This window comes from Balaenoptera musculus, chromosome 9 (assembly GCF_009873245.2).
Source record: "Balaenoptera musculus isolate JJ_BM4_2016_0621 chromosome 9, mBalMus1.pri.v3, whole genome shotgun sequence".
Classification (NCBI taxonomy): Eukaryota; Metazoa; Chordata; class Mammalia; order Artiodactyla; family Balaenopteridae; genus Balaenoptera; species Balaenoptera musculus.
The window spans coordinates 81,810,068-81,824,399 of NC_045793.1; the positions used below are offsets into that span (position 1 = coordinate 81,810,068).

Consider the following 14,332-nt stretch of genomic DNA (forward strand, 5'->3'; position numbering starts at 1 on the left):
CTCACAGGGTCTTGGTGCTCAGGCTGGCTGTCAGGCCTGAGCCTCTGAGGTGGGAGAGACGAGTTCAGGACATTGGACCACGAGAGACCTACTGGCCCCATCAATCGGCAAGAGCTCTCCCAGAGATATGTCTCAACGCTAATACCCATCTCCACTCAATGACCAGCAAGCTCCAGTGTTGTACACCCCATGCCAAACAACTAGCAAGACAGGAACACAAACCCACCCATTAGCAGAGAGGCTGCCTGAAATCATAATAAGTTCACAGACGCCCCAAAACACACCATCAGACACTGTCCTGCCCACCTAAAAGATAAGATCCAGCCTCATCCACCAGAACACAGGCACCAGTCCCCTCCATCAGGAAGCCTACACAACCCACTGAACCAACCTTGCCCACTGGTGCAGACACCAAAAACAACAGGGACAATGAACCTGCAGCCTGTGAAAAGGAGACCCCAAACACAGTAAGTTAAGCAAAATGAGAAGACAGAGAAATATGCACCAGATGAAGGAGAAAGGTAAAAACCCACCAGACCAAACAAACGAAGAAGAAATAGGCAGTCTACCTGAAAAAGAATTCAGAGTAATGATAGTAAAGATGATCCCAAATCTTCGAAATAGAGTGGAGAAAATAAAAGAAATGTTTAATAAGGACCTAGAAGAACTGAAGAGCAAACAAACAATGATAAACAGCACAATAAATGAAATTAAAAATTCCCTAGAAGGAATCAATAGAATAACTGAGGCAGAAGAACAGATAAATGACCTGGAAGATAAAATGGTGGAAATAACTACTGCAGAGCAGAATAAAGAAAAAAAATGAAAAGAGGACAGACTCAGAGACCTCTGGGACAACATTAAATGCACCAACATTCAAATTATAGGGGTCCCGGAAAAAGAAGAGAAAAAGAAAGGGACTGAGAAAATATTTGAAGAGATTATAGTTGGAAACTTCCCTAATATGGGAAATGAAATAGTCAATAAAGTCCAGGAAGTGCAGAGAGTCCCATACAGGATAAATCCAAGGAGAAACATGCCAAGACACATATTAATCAAACTATCAAAAATTAAATACAAACAAAAACTATTGAAAGCAGCAAGGGAAAAGCAACAAATAGAATACAAGGGAATCCCCATAAGGTTAACAGCTGATCTGTCAGCAGAAACTCTGCAAGCCAGAAGGGACTGGCAGGACATATTTAAAGTGATGAAAGGGAAAAACCTACAACCAAGATTACTCTACCCAGCAAGGATCTCATTCAGATTTGACAGAGAAATTAAAACCTTTACAGACAAGCAAAAGCTAAGAGAATTCAGCACCACCAAACCAGCTTTACAGCAAATGCTAAAGGAACTTCTCTAGGCAGCAAACACAAGAGAAGGAAAAGACCTACAATAACAAACCCAAAACAATTAAGAAAATGGTAATAGGGACATACGTATCGATAATTACCTTAAATGTAAATGGATTAAATGCTCCAACCAAAAGACATAGACTGGCTGAATGGACACACAAAAAAAGACCTGTATATATGCTGTCTACAAGAGACCCACTTCAGACCTAGGGACACATACAGACTGAAAGAGTGTTCCTGGAAAAAGATATTCCATGCAAATGGAAATCAAAAGAAAGCTGGAGTAGCAATTCTCATATCAGACAAAATAGACTTTAAAATAACGACTATTACAAGAGACAAAGAAGGACACTACATAACGATCAAGGAATCAATCCAAGAGGAAGATATAACAATTGTAAATATTTATGCACCCAACATGGGAGCATCTCAATACATAAGGCAACTGCTAACAGCCATAAAAGGGGAAATCGACAGTAACACAAACATAGTAGGAGACTTTAACACCCCACTTTCACCAATGGACAGAGCATCCAAAAGGAAAATGAATAAGGAAGCACAAGCTTTAAATGACACATTAAACAAGATGGATTTAATTGATATTTATAGGACATTCCATCCAAAAACAACAGAATACACTTTCTTCTCAAGTGCTCATGGAACATTCTGCAGGATAGATCGTATCTTGGGTCACAAAACAAGCTTTGGTAAATTTAAGAAAATTTAAATCATATCAAGTATCTTTTCTGACCACAATGCTATGAAACTAGAAATCAATTACCAGGAAAAAACTGTAAAAAATACAAACACATGGAGGCTACGCAATACACTACTAAATAACCAAGAGATCACTGAAGAAATCAAAGAGGAAATCCAAAAATGCCTAGAAACAAATGACAATGAAAACCTATGGGATGCAGCAAAAGCAGTTCTAAGAGGGAAGTTCATAGCAATACGATCCTACCTCAAGAAGCAAGAAAAATCTCAAATAAACAACCTAACCTTACACCTAAAGCAATAAGAGAAAGAAGAACAAAAAGCTGCCAAAGTTAGCAGACGGAAAGAAATCATAAAGATCAGAAATAAATGAAAAAGAAATGAAGGAAACAATAGCAAGGATCAGTAAAACTAAAAGCTGGCTCGTTGAGAAGATAAACGAAATTAATAAACCATTAGCCCGACTCATCAAGAAAAAAGGGAGAAGACTCAAATCAACAGAATTAGAAATGAAAAAGGAGAAGTAACTGACACTGCAGAAATACAAAGGATTATGAAAGATTACTACAAGCAACTATATGCCAATAAAATGGACAACCTGGAAGAAATGGACAAATTCTTAGAAAAGCACAACCTTCCAAGACTGAACCAGGAAGAAATAGAAAATATAAACAGACCAATCACAAGCACTGAAATTGAGACTGTGATTAAAAATCTTCCAACAAACAAAAGCCCAGGACCAGCTGGCTTCACAGGCGAATTCTATCAAACATTTAGAGAAGAGTTAACACCTATCCTTCTCAAACTCTTCCAAAATATAGCAGAGGGAGGAACACTCCCAAACTCATTCTATGAGGCCACCATCACCCTGATACCAAAACCAGACAAAGATGTCACAGAAAAAGAAAACTATAGGCCAATATCACTGATGAATATAGATGCAAAAATCCTCAACAAAATACTAGCAAACAGAATCCAACAGCTCATTAAAAGGTTCCTACACCATGATCAAAGTGGGATTTATCCCAGGAATGCAAGGATTCTTCAATATATGCAAATCAATCAATGTGATACACCATATTAACCAGTTGAAGGATAAAAACCATATGTTAATCTCAGTAGATGCAGAAAAAGCTTTCAACAAAATTCAACAGCCATTTATGATAAAAACTCTCCAGAAGGTAGGCAGAGAGGAAACTTACCTCAACATAATAAAGGCCATATATGACAAACCCACAGCCAACATTGTTCTCAATGGTGAAAAATTGAAACCATTTCCACTAAGATCAGGAACAAGGCAAGGTTACCCACTCTCACCACTGTTATTCAACATATTTTTGGAAGTTTTAGCCACAGCAATCAGAGAAGAAAAAGAAATAAAAGGAATCCAAATCGGAAAAGAAGAAGTAAAACTGTCACTGTTTGCAGATGACATGATAGTATACATAGAGAATCTTAAAGATGCTACCAGAAAACTACTAGAGCTCATCAATGAATCTGGTAAAGTAGCAGGATACAAAATTAATGCACAGAAATCTCTTGCATTCCTATACACTAATGATGAAAAATCTGAAAAAGAAATTAAGAAAACACTCCTATTTACCACTGCAACAAAAAATAAAATACCTAGGAATAAACCTACCTAAGGAGGCAAAAGACCTGTATGCAGAAAACTATAAGACACTGATGAAAGAAATTAAAGACAATGCAAACAGATGGAGAGATATACCATGTTCTTGGATTGGAAGAATCAACATTGTGAAAATGACTCTTCTACCCAAAGCAATCTACAGATTCAGTGCAATCCCTGTCAAACTACCAATGGCATTTTTCACAGAACTAGAACAAAAAATTTCATAATTTGTATGGAAACACAAAAGACCCTGAATAGCCAAAGCAATCTTGAGAAATAGAAATGGAGCTGGAGGAATGAGGCTCCCTGACTTCAGACTATACTACAAAGCTACAGTAATCAAGACAGTATGGTACTGGCACAAAAACAGAAATATAGATCAATGGAACAGGATAGAAAGCCCAGAGATAAACCCACGCACATATTGTCACATTATCTTTGATAAAGGAGGCACGAATATACGATGGAGAAAAGACAGCCTCTTCAATAAGTGGTGCTGGGAAAACTGGACAGCTACATGTAAAAGAATGAAATTAGAACAGTCCCTAACACTATATACAAAAATAAACTCAAAATGGATTAAAGACCTAAATATAAGGCCAGACACTATCAAACTCTTAGAGGAAAACATAGGCAGAACACTCTATGACATAAATCACAGCAAGATCCTTTTTGACCCACATCACTGAGAAATGGAAATAAAAACAAAAATAAAGAAGTGGGACCTAATGAAACTTAAAACCTTTTGAACAGCAAAGGAAACCATAAACAAGATGAAAAGACAACCCTCAGAATGGGAGAAAATATTTGCAAACAAAGCAACTGACAGAGGATTAATCTCCAAAATATACAAGCAGCTCATGCAGCTCAATATCAAAAAAATACCAATCCAAACCGAAAATGGACAGAAGACCTAAGTAGACATTTCTCCAAAGAAGATATACCGATTGCCAACAAACACATGAAAGGATGCTCAACATCACTAATCATCAGAGAAATTCAAATGAAACGACAATGAGATATCACCTCACACTGGTCAGAATGGCCATCATCAAATAATCTACAAACAATAAATGCTGGAGAGGGTGTGGAGAAAAGGGGACCCTCCTACAGTGTTTGTGGGAATGTAAATTGATACAGCCACTATGGAGAACAGTATGGACAGTCCTTAAAAAACTAAACATAGAAGTACCATATGACCCATCAATCCCACTATTGGACATATACCCTGAGAAAACCGTAACTCAGAAAGAGTCATGTACCACAAGGTTCATTGCAGCACTATTTACAAGAGCCAGGACATGGAAGCAACCTAAGTGTCCATAGACAGATGAATGGATAAAGAAGATGTGGCACGTATATACAATGGAATATTACTCAGCCATAAAAGGAAACAAAATTGAGTTATTTGTAGTGAGGTGGATGGACCTAGAGTCTGTCATACAGAGTGAAGTAAGTCAGAAAGAGGAAAACAAATACAGTATGCTAACACATATATACGGAATCTAAAAAAAAAAAATGATTCTGAAGAACCTAGGGGCAGGACAGGAATAGAGACACAGACGTAGAGAATGGACTTAAGGACACGGGGAGGGGGAAGGGTAAGTTGGGACGAAGTGAGAGAGTGGCATCAACATATATACACTACCAAATGTAAAATAGATAGCTAAGGGGAAGCAGCCGTATAGCACAGCGAGATCAGCTTGGTGCTTTGTGACCACCTAGAGGGGTGGGATAGGGAGGGTGGGAAGGAGATGCAAGTGGGAGGGGATATGGGGATAGAAATATGCGTATGGCTGATTCACTTTGTTATACAGCAGAAACTAACACAACAAAGTAAAGCAATTATACTCCAGTAAAATGTTAAATAAATAAGACATTGCCAGAAAAACAAATCTGAGAAAGTTTTTTCCCAGCTGAGTTGCCCTTCGAGAAATACTAGAGAGAATTCTGCAGGCTGAAATGAATTTAATTCAGACATTACCAACTAACCATATAGAACAGGAAAGGGAAGTTTTTATTTTGTGTTAGTTTATATCTTTATGTAATAGTTATAACTGTAATTTGTCTACTTTTTTGAAGTATAGTTGATTTATAATGTTGCATTAGTTTGTAGTATACAGCAAAGTGATTCAGTTATACATATATATGTATATATATTCTTTTTCATATTCTTTTCCATTATAGTTTATTACAAGATATTGAATATAGTTTCCTGTGCTACACAGTATGACCTTGTTGTTTATCTATTTTATATGTAGTAGTTTGTATCTATTAATCTCAAACTCCTTATTTATTCCTCATCCCACCACTATTTTTTTTAACATGAATATGACAAACTGATAACTTCTTTCTGCCTTTGATTTGGGTCATTAGACCTTCAGTGTTATTTAATGACAGTATTATGGGACAAGAGGAAATGACTGCCAAGGGTATTTCTCCAATCAGCATTTGCTAATGAATGAATGAAAATAAAGCACTGTCTTTTATTTTCTATCTTCTTTAATATCCTGGAGTATCACCTTTTATACTATAAGAGAGTGGTTATCCTTTATTTGTTACAGGATATGTTTCAATTCGACTGTTGCAAACTTGAATAACTGGAAAGGTCAGGCAGGTGGCATGAATATGTCAGTCCATTCTGCAGTAGGTAACAGAGAAAGGGTGGGAACTATAGTGAAATGAAGAGTGAGGTCCCACCTAAAGCTATCCCCATGCCATTTGTCAAACAAAACATGCCTTCTGGGTGGGATTTGACCAAAAAGCAGGCTAATGTGCTACTCGTATTCAATTCCTAGCCCTTTCATTAAATTACTCCTAATTATTATAGTGGCCAAGACCTTGGAATTTACTACACTTGTGAGGTATTATTTTCACTTTACTTCTAAGATTATTTTCTGCCTCATGTTGTTAATATATTATGGTATAGCTCCTCTAGTTTTTATTCTTACATTTTCTTCCTTATTTCTGTTCCTAACTTTTTTCTTCCTGTCTTTCCTACTTTCCTGCTGTATCCTTCATTCTCGCTCTTGGAATCAATGCAGTCAAGTCATGGTTGTCCAGAATGCAAGGTAGAGTTGGTTCTCTTTCAGTGTCACACTTCAATGAAATGTCTAGAGTTCTCTTGTTTGCCTTTTAAGTACATTCACCTGCAGTTCAACTTTGGCTATAATTTTTATTTTTCTACATGTTGGTATCAGTTGAATTAGGCTAATAGCAGACTATTCTGACCACAGCATTACTAAATATGTGTAGCAGGTATGTGCATTGGAGCCCAGAAAAGTGGAAAAGAGTAAAAACATAGAATGGTGTGAATAAGGAACTATCACTTTGAAATTAGATATAACTAAAGTTTTCATTTATAATTTGTCTGCTAAAATTCATTTAGCTTCTCATGCAAAAATCATGGCTCAGGTTCTTCTGAGTCTTCTATGACAACCAAACAAAAAAATCTAGTCATTTTTCAAAAGGAATTAACTGATCTTCTAGATGACCAGTACTGGGTGTGTATCTCATCTTAAAGATGATAGCTGTCTGGTCTTTTACCCTCACTTAGACCTGATATTGAAACATCTTCATGCCTTTATACCTTCTGTACCACAAAATTATTGCTGTGTAATATAGGATGCCATAATCTGCCTGCTCTAGGGTGTTAGCAACAGCATAAGAGCAACCTCCTTGGTTTGTCTGTTTTCTGCTAGAGCATGTTGCATCATTACATTGTCAGCTAAGGATATTTCTTAACACATAGCCAAAAGCATTTTTTTGCACATCTCATTGCATTATAAATTAAATGTGTTATTTAGTTGGGGAGGTGAATCTTGTACCATCTGTAGCAACAGGGTGATGGGAATTTTAGTCCCACCCAGAATATTAGTGGTACAGGATTTTTTGTCTGTGACATTAAAATTCAGCATCTTTACTAAACCTGACAAGCTGTTGCCCAAAAGAGGCAGTTTCTGATTTGTAAAGGCTTAAATATTTAAAGATCTCAAAGAACAGTATTAGTCACTACAACCTTTCTGGTGCCCAGAAACTTTCTGTTTCTTTGCAACCACATAATTATGGCAACCAGTAAAATTTGATACTGAGAAAGGTTGCTTGTTATGACTGGCTCTCTCATCTCCAGATCTCTCAGACTGATACGCGAAATGAGTTTTGTTTCGAAGAGATAGTGTCATTTTACAACAGACGTTATCAGTCACTTTATTCAGAAGCTTCCTCTCTTTTATCCAGAGAAACCAGGGGGAAATTGTCAGAATGACAATGATTATCTATATTTAACTTAGAAGAGAACATGTTTTCTGTAAATGTAAATAATGGTCGAAATAATCTGGGATGTATTAGATTACAATTTAGAAGATCTAGAGTCACTTTCTCATCATATCTTTCATCTTGAAATGACTTTCATCATCTCTTCGAGAATTGTCAATGTGGAAAGGAATTATACTGATGAGGCACTGACATTGTAAGTTAGGCTGAGGAGGCCAATGAGCGAAGTCCTTAGGAACTTGGATTTGAATTTCAGCCCTGCCACTTAGAAGTTGTGAGGTTTCTCTAAAACTATTTCCTCTTCCACCTAGGAATCATAATAGCCCCCCTCCCAGGGTTTTTGTGAAACACAGGGAGAATGCACCAAAAATGATAAGCATAATGTCCGGCACGTAATAAGCTCTCAATAAATGGCAGTTGCTATTATTGCTAGAAATATGTATAATAAACTTCATGTAGCCAATGGTCAGTTATCCCTGCAAAAAAGAAATGCAGCATGCTTGGGCTACAGAATTACACCAAATTATTTAACAACACTATATAGAAAATCAAACAACTTTTCTTCAATAATAAGTGTAATACATCCTTCATTCTTAAAATTTTTTTTAAAATGTCGTGTTAACTAAAAGAATTTCACTGGTCCAGTTTTCTTGTCTCCTTTCATTTCCTCTTGCCATCCTTTAATCAAGATACTCATAAGCTCTGACAGCCCAAATGTCAGCCGAGAGGAGGTGAAAGAAAGACAAGGAAGAGTCCATGAACTCAAAACTTGTCCCCGGATAATTAAGAAATGGAAATGAGCATATCTGAAGGATTTCGTTGTGGTTTTCTCTCATTACACTGTTGGGCAAAGTACAGATTTTTTTCCCACTAATGAGATTTTGCCATGACTGAAGCTGATTTTTGCTGTCATGATACCTGGAAGCCTAATTCCTGGCTGGACTTTCTCTAAACACCCTTGTTAGCATCTCAAACTATTTGCTCTGGAAAGAATGTAAAGCAGATTCAGGTGTGTATGTATTTACAATTTGAAGGCCAAAACTTTTTATTTCAGTAGATTTTAAAGGAAAAAGAGAAGTACAAACATGTTTTAAAGACCCATCCAAAAACCATTTATTTAGCACAGACTGCTCCAGACTCTGTGCTGGGGTTGGAATTGAGAACACAGCCATAGTGTCAGACCTCAGGGAGCACAGAGGACAATCAAGTGACAGCCCATAAATGCACTATTGCACACAGAGAAACAGAGCTTATAAAATGGGATATGCTCTGTGCTTCTTTCTGAATTAAAGGCAACATCCTCAGAGGAGTAATTTTGAAAAAACTACACACATACACACACACACATACATATATATATATATATATATATATATATATATATATATATATATGTATTTTTTCCAATCAAGAAAAAACAAAAGAAATGAAGACCTTCAGTACTTTAGATAACTCTATGAAAGTTAAGAACAAACAAGCCATTATATTCCATTCTTCTTTCTCAATTTTTTTTACAGAGAAACTCAGAGAACTTTTTTTTCTGCTGGTTTAGGAGAGGGTAATTGAATTTTAAATACCTTTTTCTGCCAGCCTTAAAATCATACCTACCTATGAGAAAATGATTGTCCAATAATAAAAAAGAGAAAGAAAGAAAAAAGAAATTAGTCAAAACTTTAAGGAAATAAAGGTTTAGATTTTTTTAAGTTTTTGGCCACACCCCACGGCATGTGGGATCTTAGTTCCCTGACCAGGGATCGAACCCACACCTCCTGCATTGGAAGGCAAAGTCTTAACCACTGGACCACCGGGGAAATCCCTAGATTTTTGTTTGTTAAGCACCGTGTACCATCTTGATTAATTGACTTTTTATTTTCCCTTATTAAAAAACTTATCTGATTATTACATATGACTTAATTGTCCTAAAATAATGTCATTATTGCAGTCTTCCCATGAGGGATTGTAGTGTGTTTACCAGACACGGTAGGAAAGGAAAAGGAACTCCACTTATTTCTCAGCCTGGATTTCTGCTCACATTCCAGAATCCCTCTGCTTACCTGGCCACCTTCAACTTGTAAATCCACAGATTTTGATATGGCAATGAGAACTGTGGAGTTTTCAATTGTGTAAAGTGGGAACACAGCCCATTGACATCATGCCCAAGATGGTCAGTACATAGTAGCTATGAAACAAGGGTTCTTGAAGGAAGAGCTTTGTGTGGCCATCTCTCCGTGTCAGGAAATTCAAGTGTGAAAAGATTGCACAGGATCTCATTGACATTTACACAGGTCAACCAGGGCTGGTAGAGGCAGGATCAGGAGAAAGGTGTGTTTACCCTCGTTAACCCTACAGGACACAGACCTTGAGTCTTGAGAGAACTACAGATTCAAACTTATTAGTAAGATTAAGGTAACCTAGTAAAGTGAACATCTAGATTTTTCCCAACTAATTGGGGTTATATGTGAGTGTACCTGAGCAAAAGTAAATTTTTATAATAATTATCCCTAGTTGTTCCACAGCACTCTCTTAGTCTTAGGATATACCATTCAATATTTCCCCAGGCAACTCTAAAGCTGTCCTCATTTTCGATATGTGTATATATACACACACTATAAATAATTTATGTTGTATATATAAAACATTTAATTTGAAGTGTACAGTTTTTGACTGTAAAATAAAGAAGACAAACTAGACACTTCAGCTAATGAAACCTGCAATTAAGAAATTTTATGATGGGCCTAATCAATTGAGTTCATATAGCTCATGTTTCAGAGCAAGAAATTAGTTTCCCTGTGTTTGAAACCTGGTCCTATGAATTAATAACTATGCAACCTTGCCAACATGCCTGAATTCCTCTGAGCTTCAGTTCTTATCAGCTATAAAATAGGATAATAAATAATACTGGACTCATAGAGTTGCCTTGAGGATTAAATAATGTAACACATGAAAAGCTCTTAGAACTCTGCCTGTGAAAAAGTAGCATTTCGTAAATGTTAGCTGTTATTATTTCAATGTGCTTACTTTATAAAGTGCTTCTCATGACATAATGGTATGTCAGTACAATTAGGAGTTTTGCAGTTGTACATTTTGATAGAGCATAATTCCTGGTGCAGAGCTGGCATTCAATAATTTTGCTACATATGGGTGAAAAAATGAGTAAAGTATGCATGTGAAATATAACAATTATTAATATTTATAAATTAAAATATGTTGACTAATACATCTCTTTGAAGACATTTCAATAGTTCAGAGTATTTTAATATATACTGACATATCTAGAATTTTAGTAAAAATACGTGAGTTTGCATTTGACATTAATTTCCATCTTCAATCTTATTTTAAAATTTTGTGCATTCAATTTTTCAGAATTTGAAAAAAATAACAATTTTACCACTGTTCACTGTATTATGAATCTTATCCTTAATATGTTTTTCCCATGGTCTCACCACTTGGATAATTAAGTCCAAAACAGAAACTTAAAGCTCATACTACACAATGTGTTTTTTTCTTAGTATACCTACTACAGGAATAGCCATGAATTCTAAAGTAGCAACCAAAGTTGGCTATTAACTTAAAAGTGGTCATATTCATTCTTCTTATGTCATTAATTTAAAGAATCAAAATCATAAAGTATAAAGGGACATAATTTGCTAAAATAGTTATCAATTTTGTTATAAAATATTTTAAACTTACTGAAAATTATAGAAAATACTGTCACAAATACTTGTATTCTTGCTATCCAATTTTATCAAATCGTAACATTTTGCTGTATTGGCTTCAGATTTTTTTTAATAAAAAATATATTACAAGTACCCCTGAAGTCCTCTGAAACCATTCCCCTGTCCTCCTGAGATAACCACAAAATAGTTTAACGTCTCTAATTCCCAAGCTGTCTTATGATATTAATGTTTGTCATCCATATATACAAGTAGACATAAATAATTTACAGTATTATTTCATGTAATTTTAACTTTATATCATGATAATTTACGATAGGTTTTCTTCTGCAAATAATTTGCTCAAGATTTTTTTTTAAGATTTATCTATCTTGATAAATGAAGGTGTATTTCATTTAACTTAACTGCTGCTTAAATTTCATTGAATACATATATCATAATGTATTTATTTATTATATTATTAACACACTATTAGAAACAATGTTGCAATGAATGTTCTTTAACAAATTCCTTTTGTACATGTGGGAGAATTTCTCTAAAGTAGAAGTGGAATTAAGTCAAAGTGGAATTTTCTGGGTACTTGAGTACATAAACTTCACTAGACATAGACAGATTTACCTAAAAAGTATATGTACAAATGTATACTTTCTGTCCACAGTCTATGAAAGTTCCTGTGTCTTTGAATCATTGCCTGTACATTTCCCCAGAATTATTTGCACTTTGTGCTGAATGACAAAATTGTCAAATCCTACTCTCTTTTTTTGTACATTCAGATAGGTTGGTTACAAATGAGAATAGTGCTGCTTCATTTCTTAAATTGGATTCAGTTCACAGTGGCTGAAATGTGAGGTCTTAGGAGACATGAGCTCAGTGGTTCTCAGTGGTTCTCAATCTTGGCAATACTTTAGATTTACCTAGATCATTTTTAAAATTCTGATGCTCAAGCCTCAACCCAGACCTGTTAAATAAGACTCTCCTTGGGGGTGAAAGGCAGGGGGATGTGGGTGCCGTGCTAGTTGCCCCACCTACCACCCTGGGAACTCAGATCCCAAAGTGATCCTAATATGCAGTCAATGTTGGAAATTATTGCCCTTGTGTATGTCTAATAAGAGAATAAAGCCAGAGGGAGAAAAAAAGATGCTTGGCTGTAGACCCATCTCTAAAAGTGAGTGGTGAACTGGAGCTTGATTCTTAATAGTTTTATCTAGAATGAATAAGTAAATTAGCATCTGGGGAACAATAGTAGGTATTCCAGAATTTGGCAATGCATGAGACCAGGAATATAACAAGAGTTAGTCTGCTGACAGTTGGGAATAAAACTACAGATCCAGGGTCAGGATTAGGGTAAGGCAGTTTATGAAGTCCAGGCACGTGAATGGACCCCAAAAAAGTAGGTTTGTTTTCTAGGCAGAAAATTTGGAAAAAGCTAGTGAGTGTTAGAGAAAAGCTTTGTCTATGTGGGCACCATTGGCTCATAGCAAATAGCAATAATTCCAACCACATTAGCTGGTTGATGCCAGTTATAAATGCTTTGTCAGACTTAATTAGAATAAGTTTTGAAAGTAAGTTATGCTTAAACGTGTAAGATATAAGCTTCTAACTGGTGATCAGAGGGTATGGAAGAGTCAAGGATAAACTGAAATGCCCCAAGTTATAATGAATGAGGAAAAGTTTTGATTTGGTTCATCATTTGTAACATAAGCTATTGACATAAACCAAGAATTTGTATTTAATTAAGATTGTTTCATAACTAGATTAAGTATTCTACTTTACCAAGAGTGTCAAAATCTACTATAAATATAAGGTAACAAATGTTCATCGAATCTCAGCTATAGCAACAGCCATTTTTCATCCTTTCCTCAGTCAGTACAGTTATTTCAGCTTTTTACAGAAAAAAATGAATTGAAAGACCATTTGGCTTTGCTGACATGATCAGTTGCAAAACTATTGGAAAGTTAAATATCAAAATATTATTTATAGGACAAGAAGATATTGACATTACTGTATAATACATGTAATTATCTCACACATTCAGGAGAGATCAAGATTTGTAAAATTGTATTCTAGTTAGAACACCTAAAAGCTTTTCTTTAAAAAAAATATACCTTAGGGAAAATAAAACTAAAGGCATCCAAGATATTTTTAAATTGTCATTGTGCATTCAACTTAAAATACAGTTTAAGACATGAGGATGATGAGACGATTACATAGTGATTCAAAACAAAATACCTTTAAAAGTCTGCATGCCCTTCAGGTTGACTATGAAGTCATCGGTCAAGGTAAATAATCAGGGTAATTCTTTCTCTTTTTCCAATTCAGTGCTGAGTACAAGAGAAGGACTAAATATGTTCAGAAAAGTCTTAATCCTGAGTGGAATCAAACAGTAATTTATAAAAGTATCTCCATGGAACAGGTATGCAATGATTATTTTCTATATGACAGATTCAGGCGAATATAAAAATAGTGATGACAGAATTATTGAAAGATTGTGATTCATATCAATTTTTCCATACAAACAAAAAAAATTAAGTAAAATACATGCAAGAAATATAGCCAGTAAAAGCAACTGGGTGCAGTTCGAAGATACAGTGAAAGAAAATGTGCACATTTTGACAAAACAGCTAAAAAATAAACAAAATGAATAAGGCTAGTGGGACATTTTCCACTGATTATTTCAA

The 14,332-nt window shown here is 35.5% G+C and overlaps 1 protein-coding gene across 1 annotated transcript in view; it reads left to right on the top strand.

Moving 5' to 3' along the window:
• PCLO (piccolo presynaptic cytomatrix protein) overlaps positions 1-14,332 on the top strand; it is a 384,092-nt gene that overhangs the window by 296,861 nt on the left and 72,899 nt on the right. The window contains exons 16-17 of the mRNA XM_036863834.1: positions 6,753-6,779; positions 13,974-14,067. Coding sequence (XP_036719729.1) covers positions 6,753-6,779; positions 13,974-14,067 — 121 coding nt within the window. The remainder of the gene's footprint in view (positions 1-6,752; positions 6,780-13,973; positions 14,068-14,332) is intronic.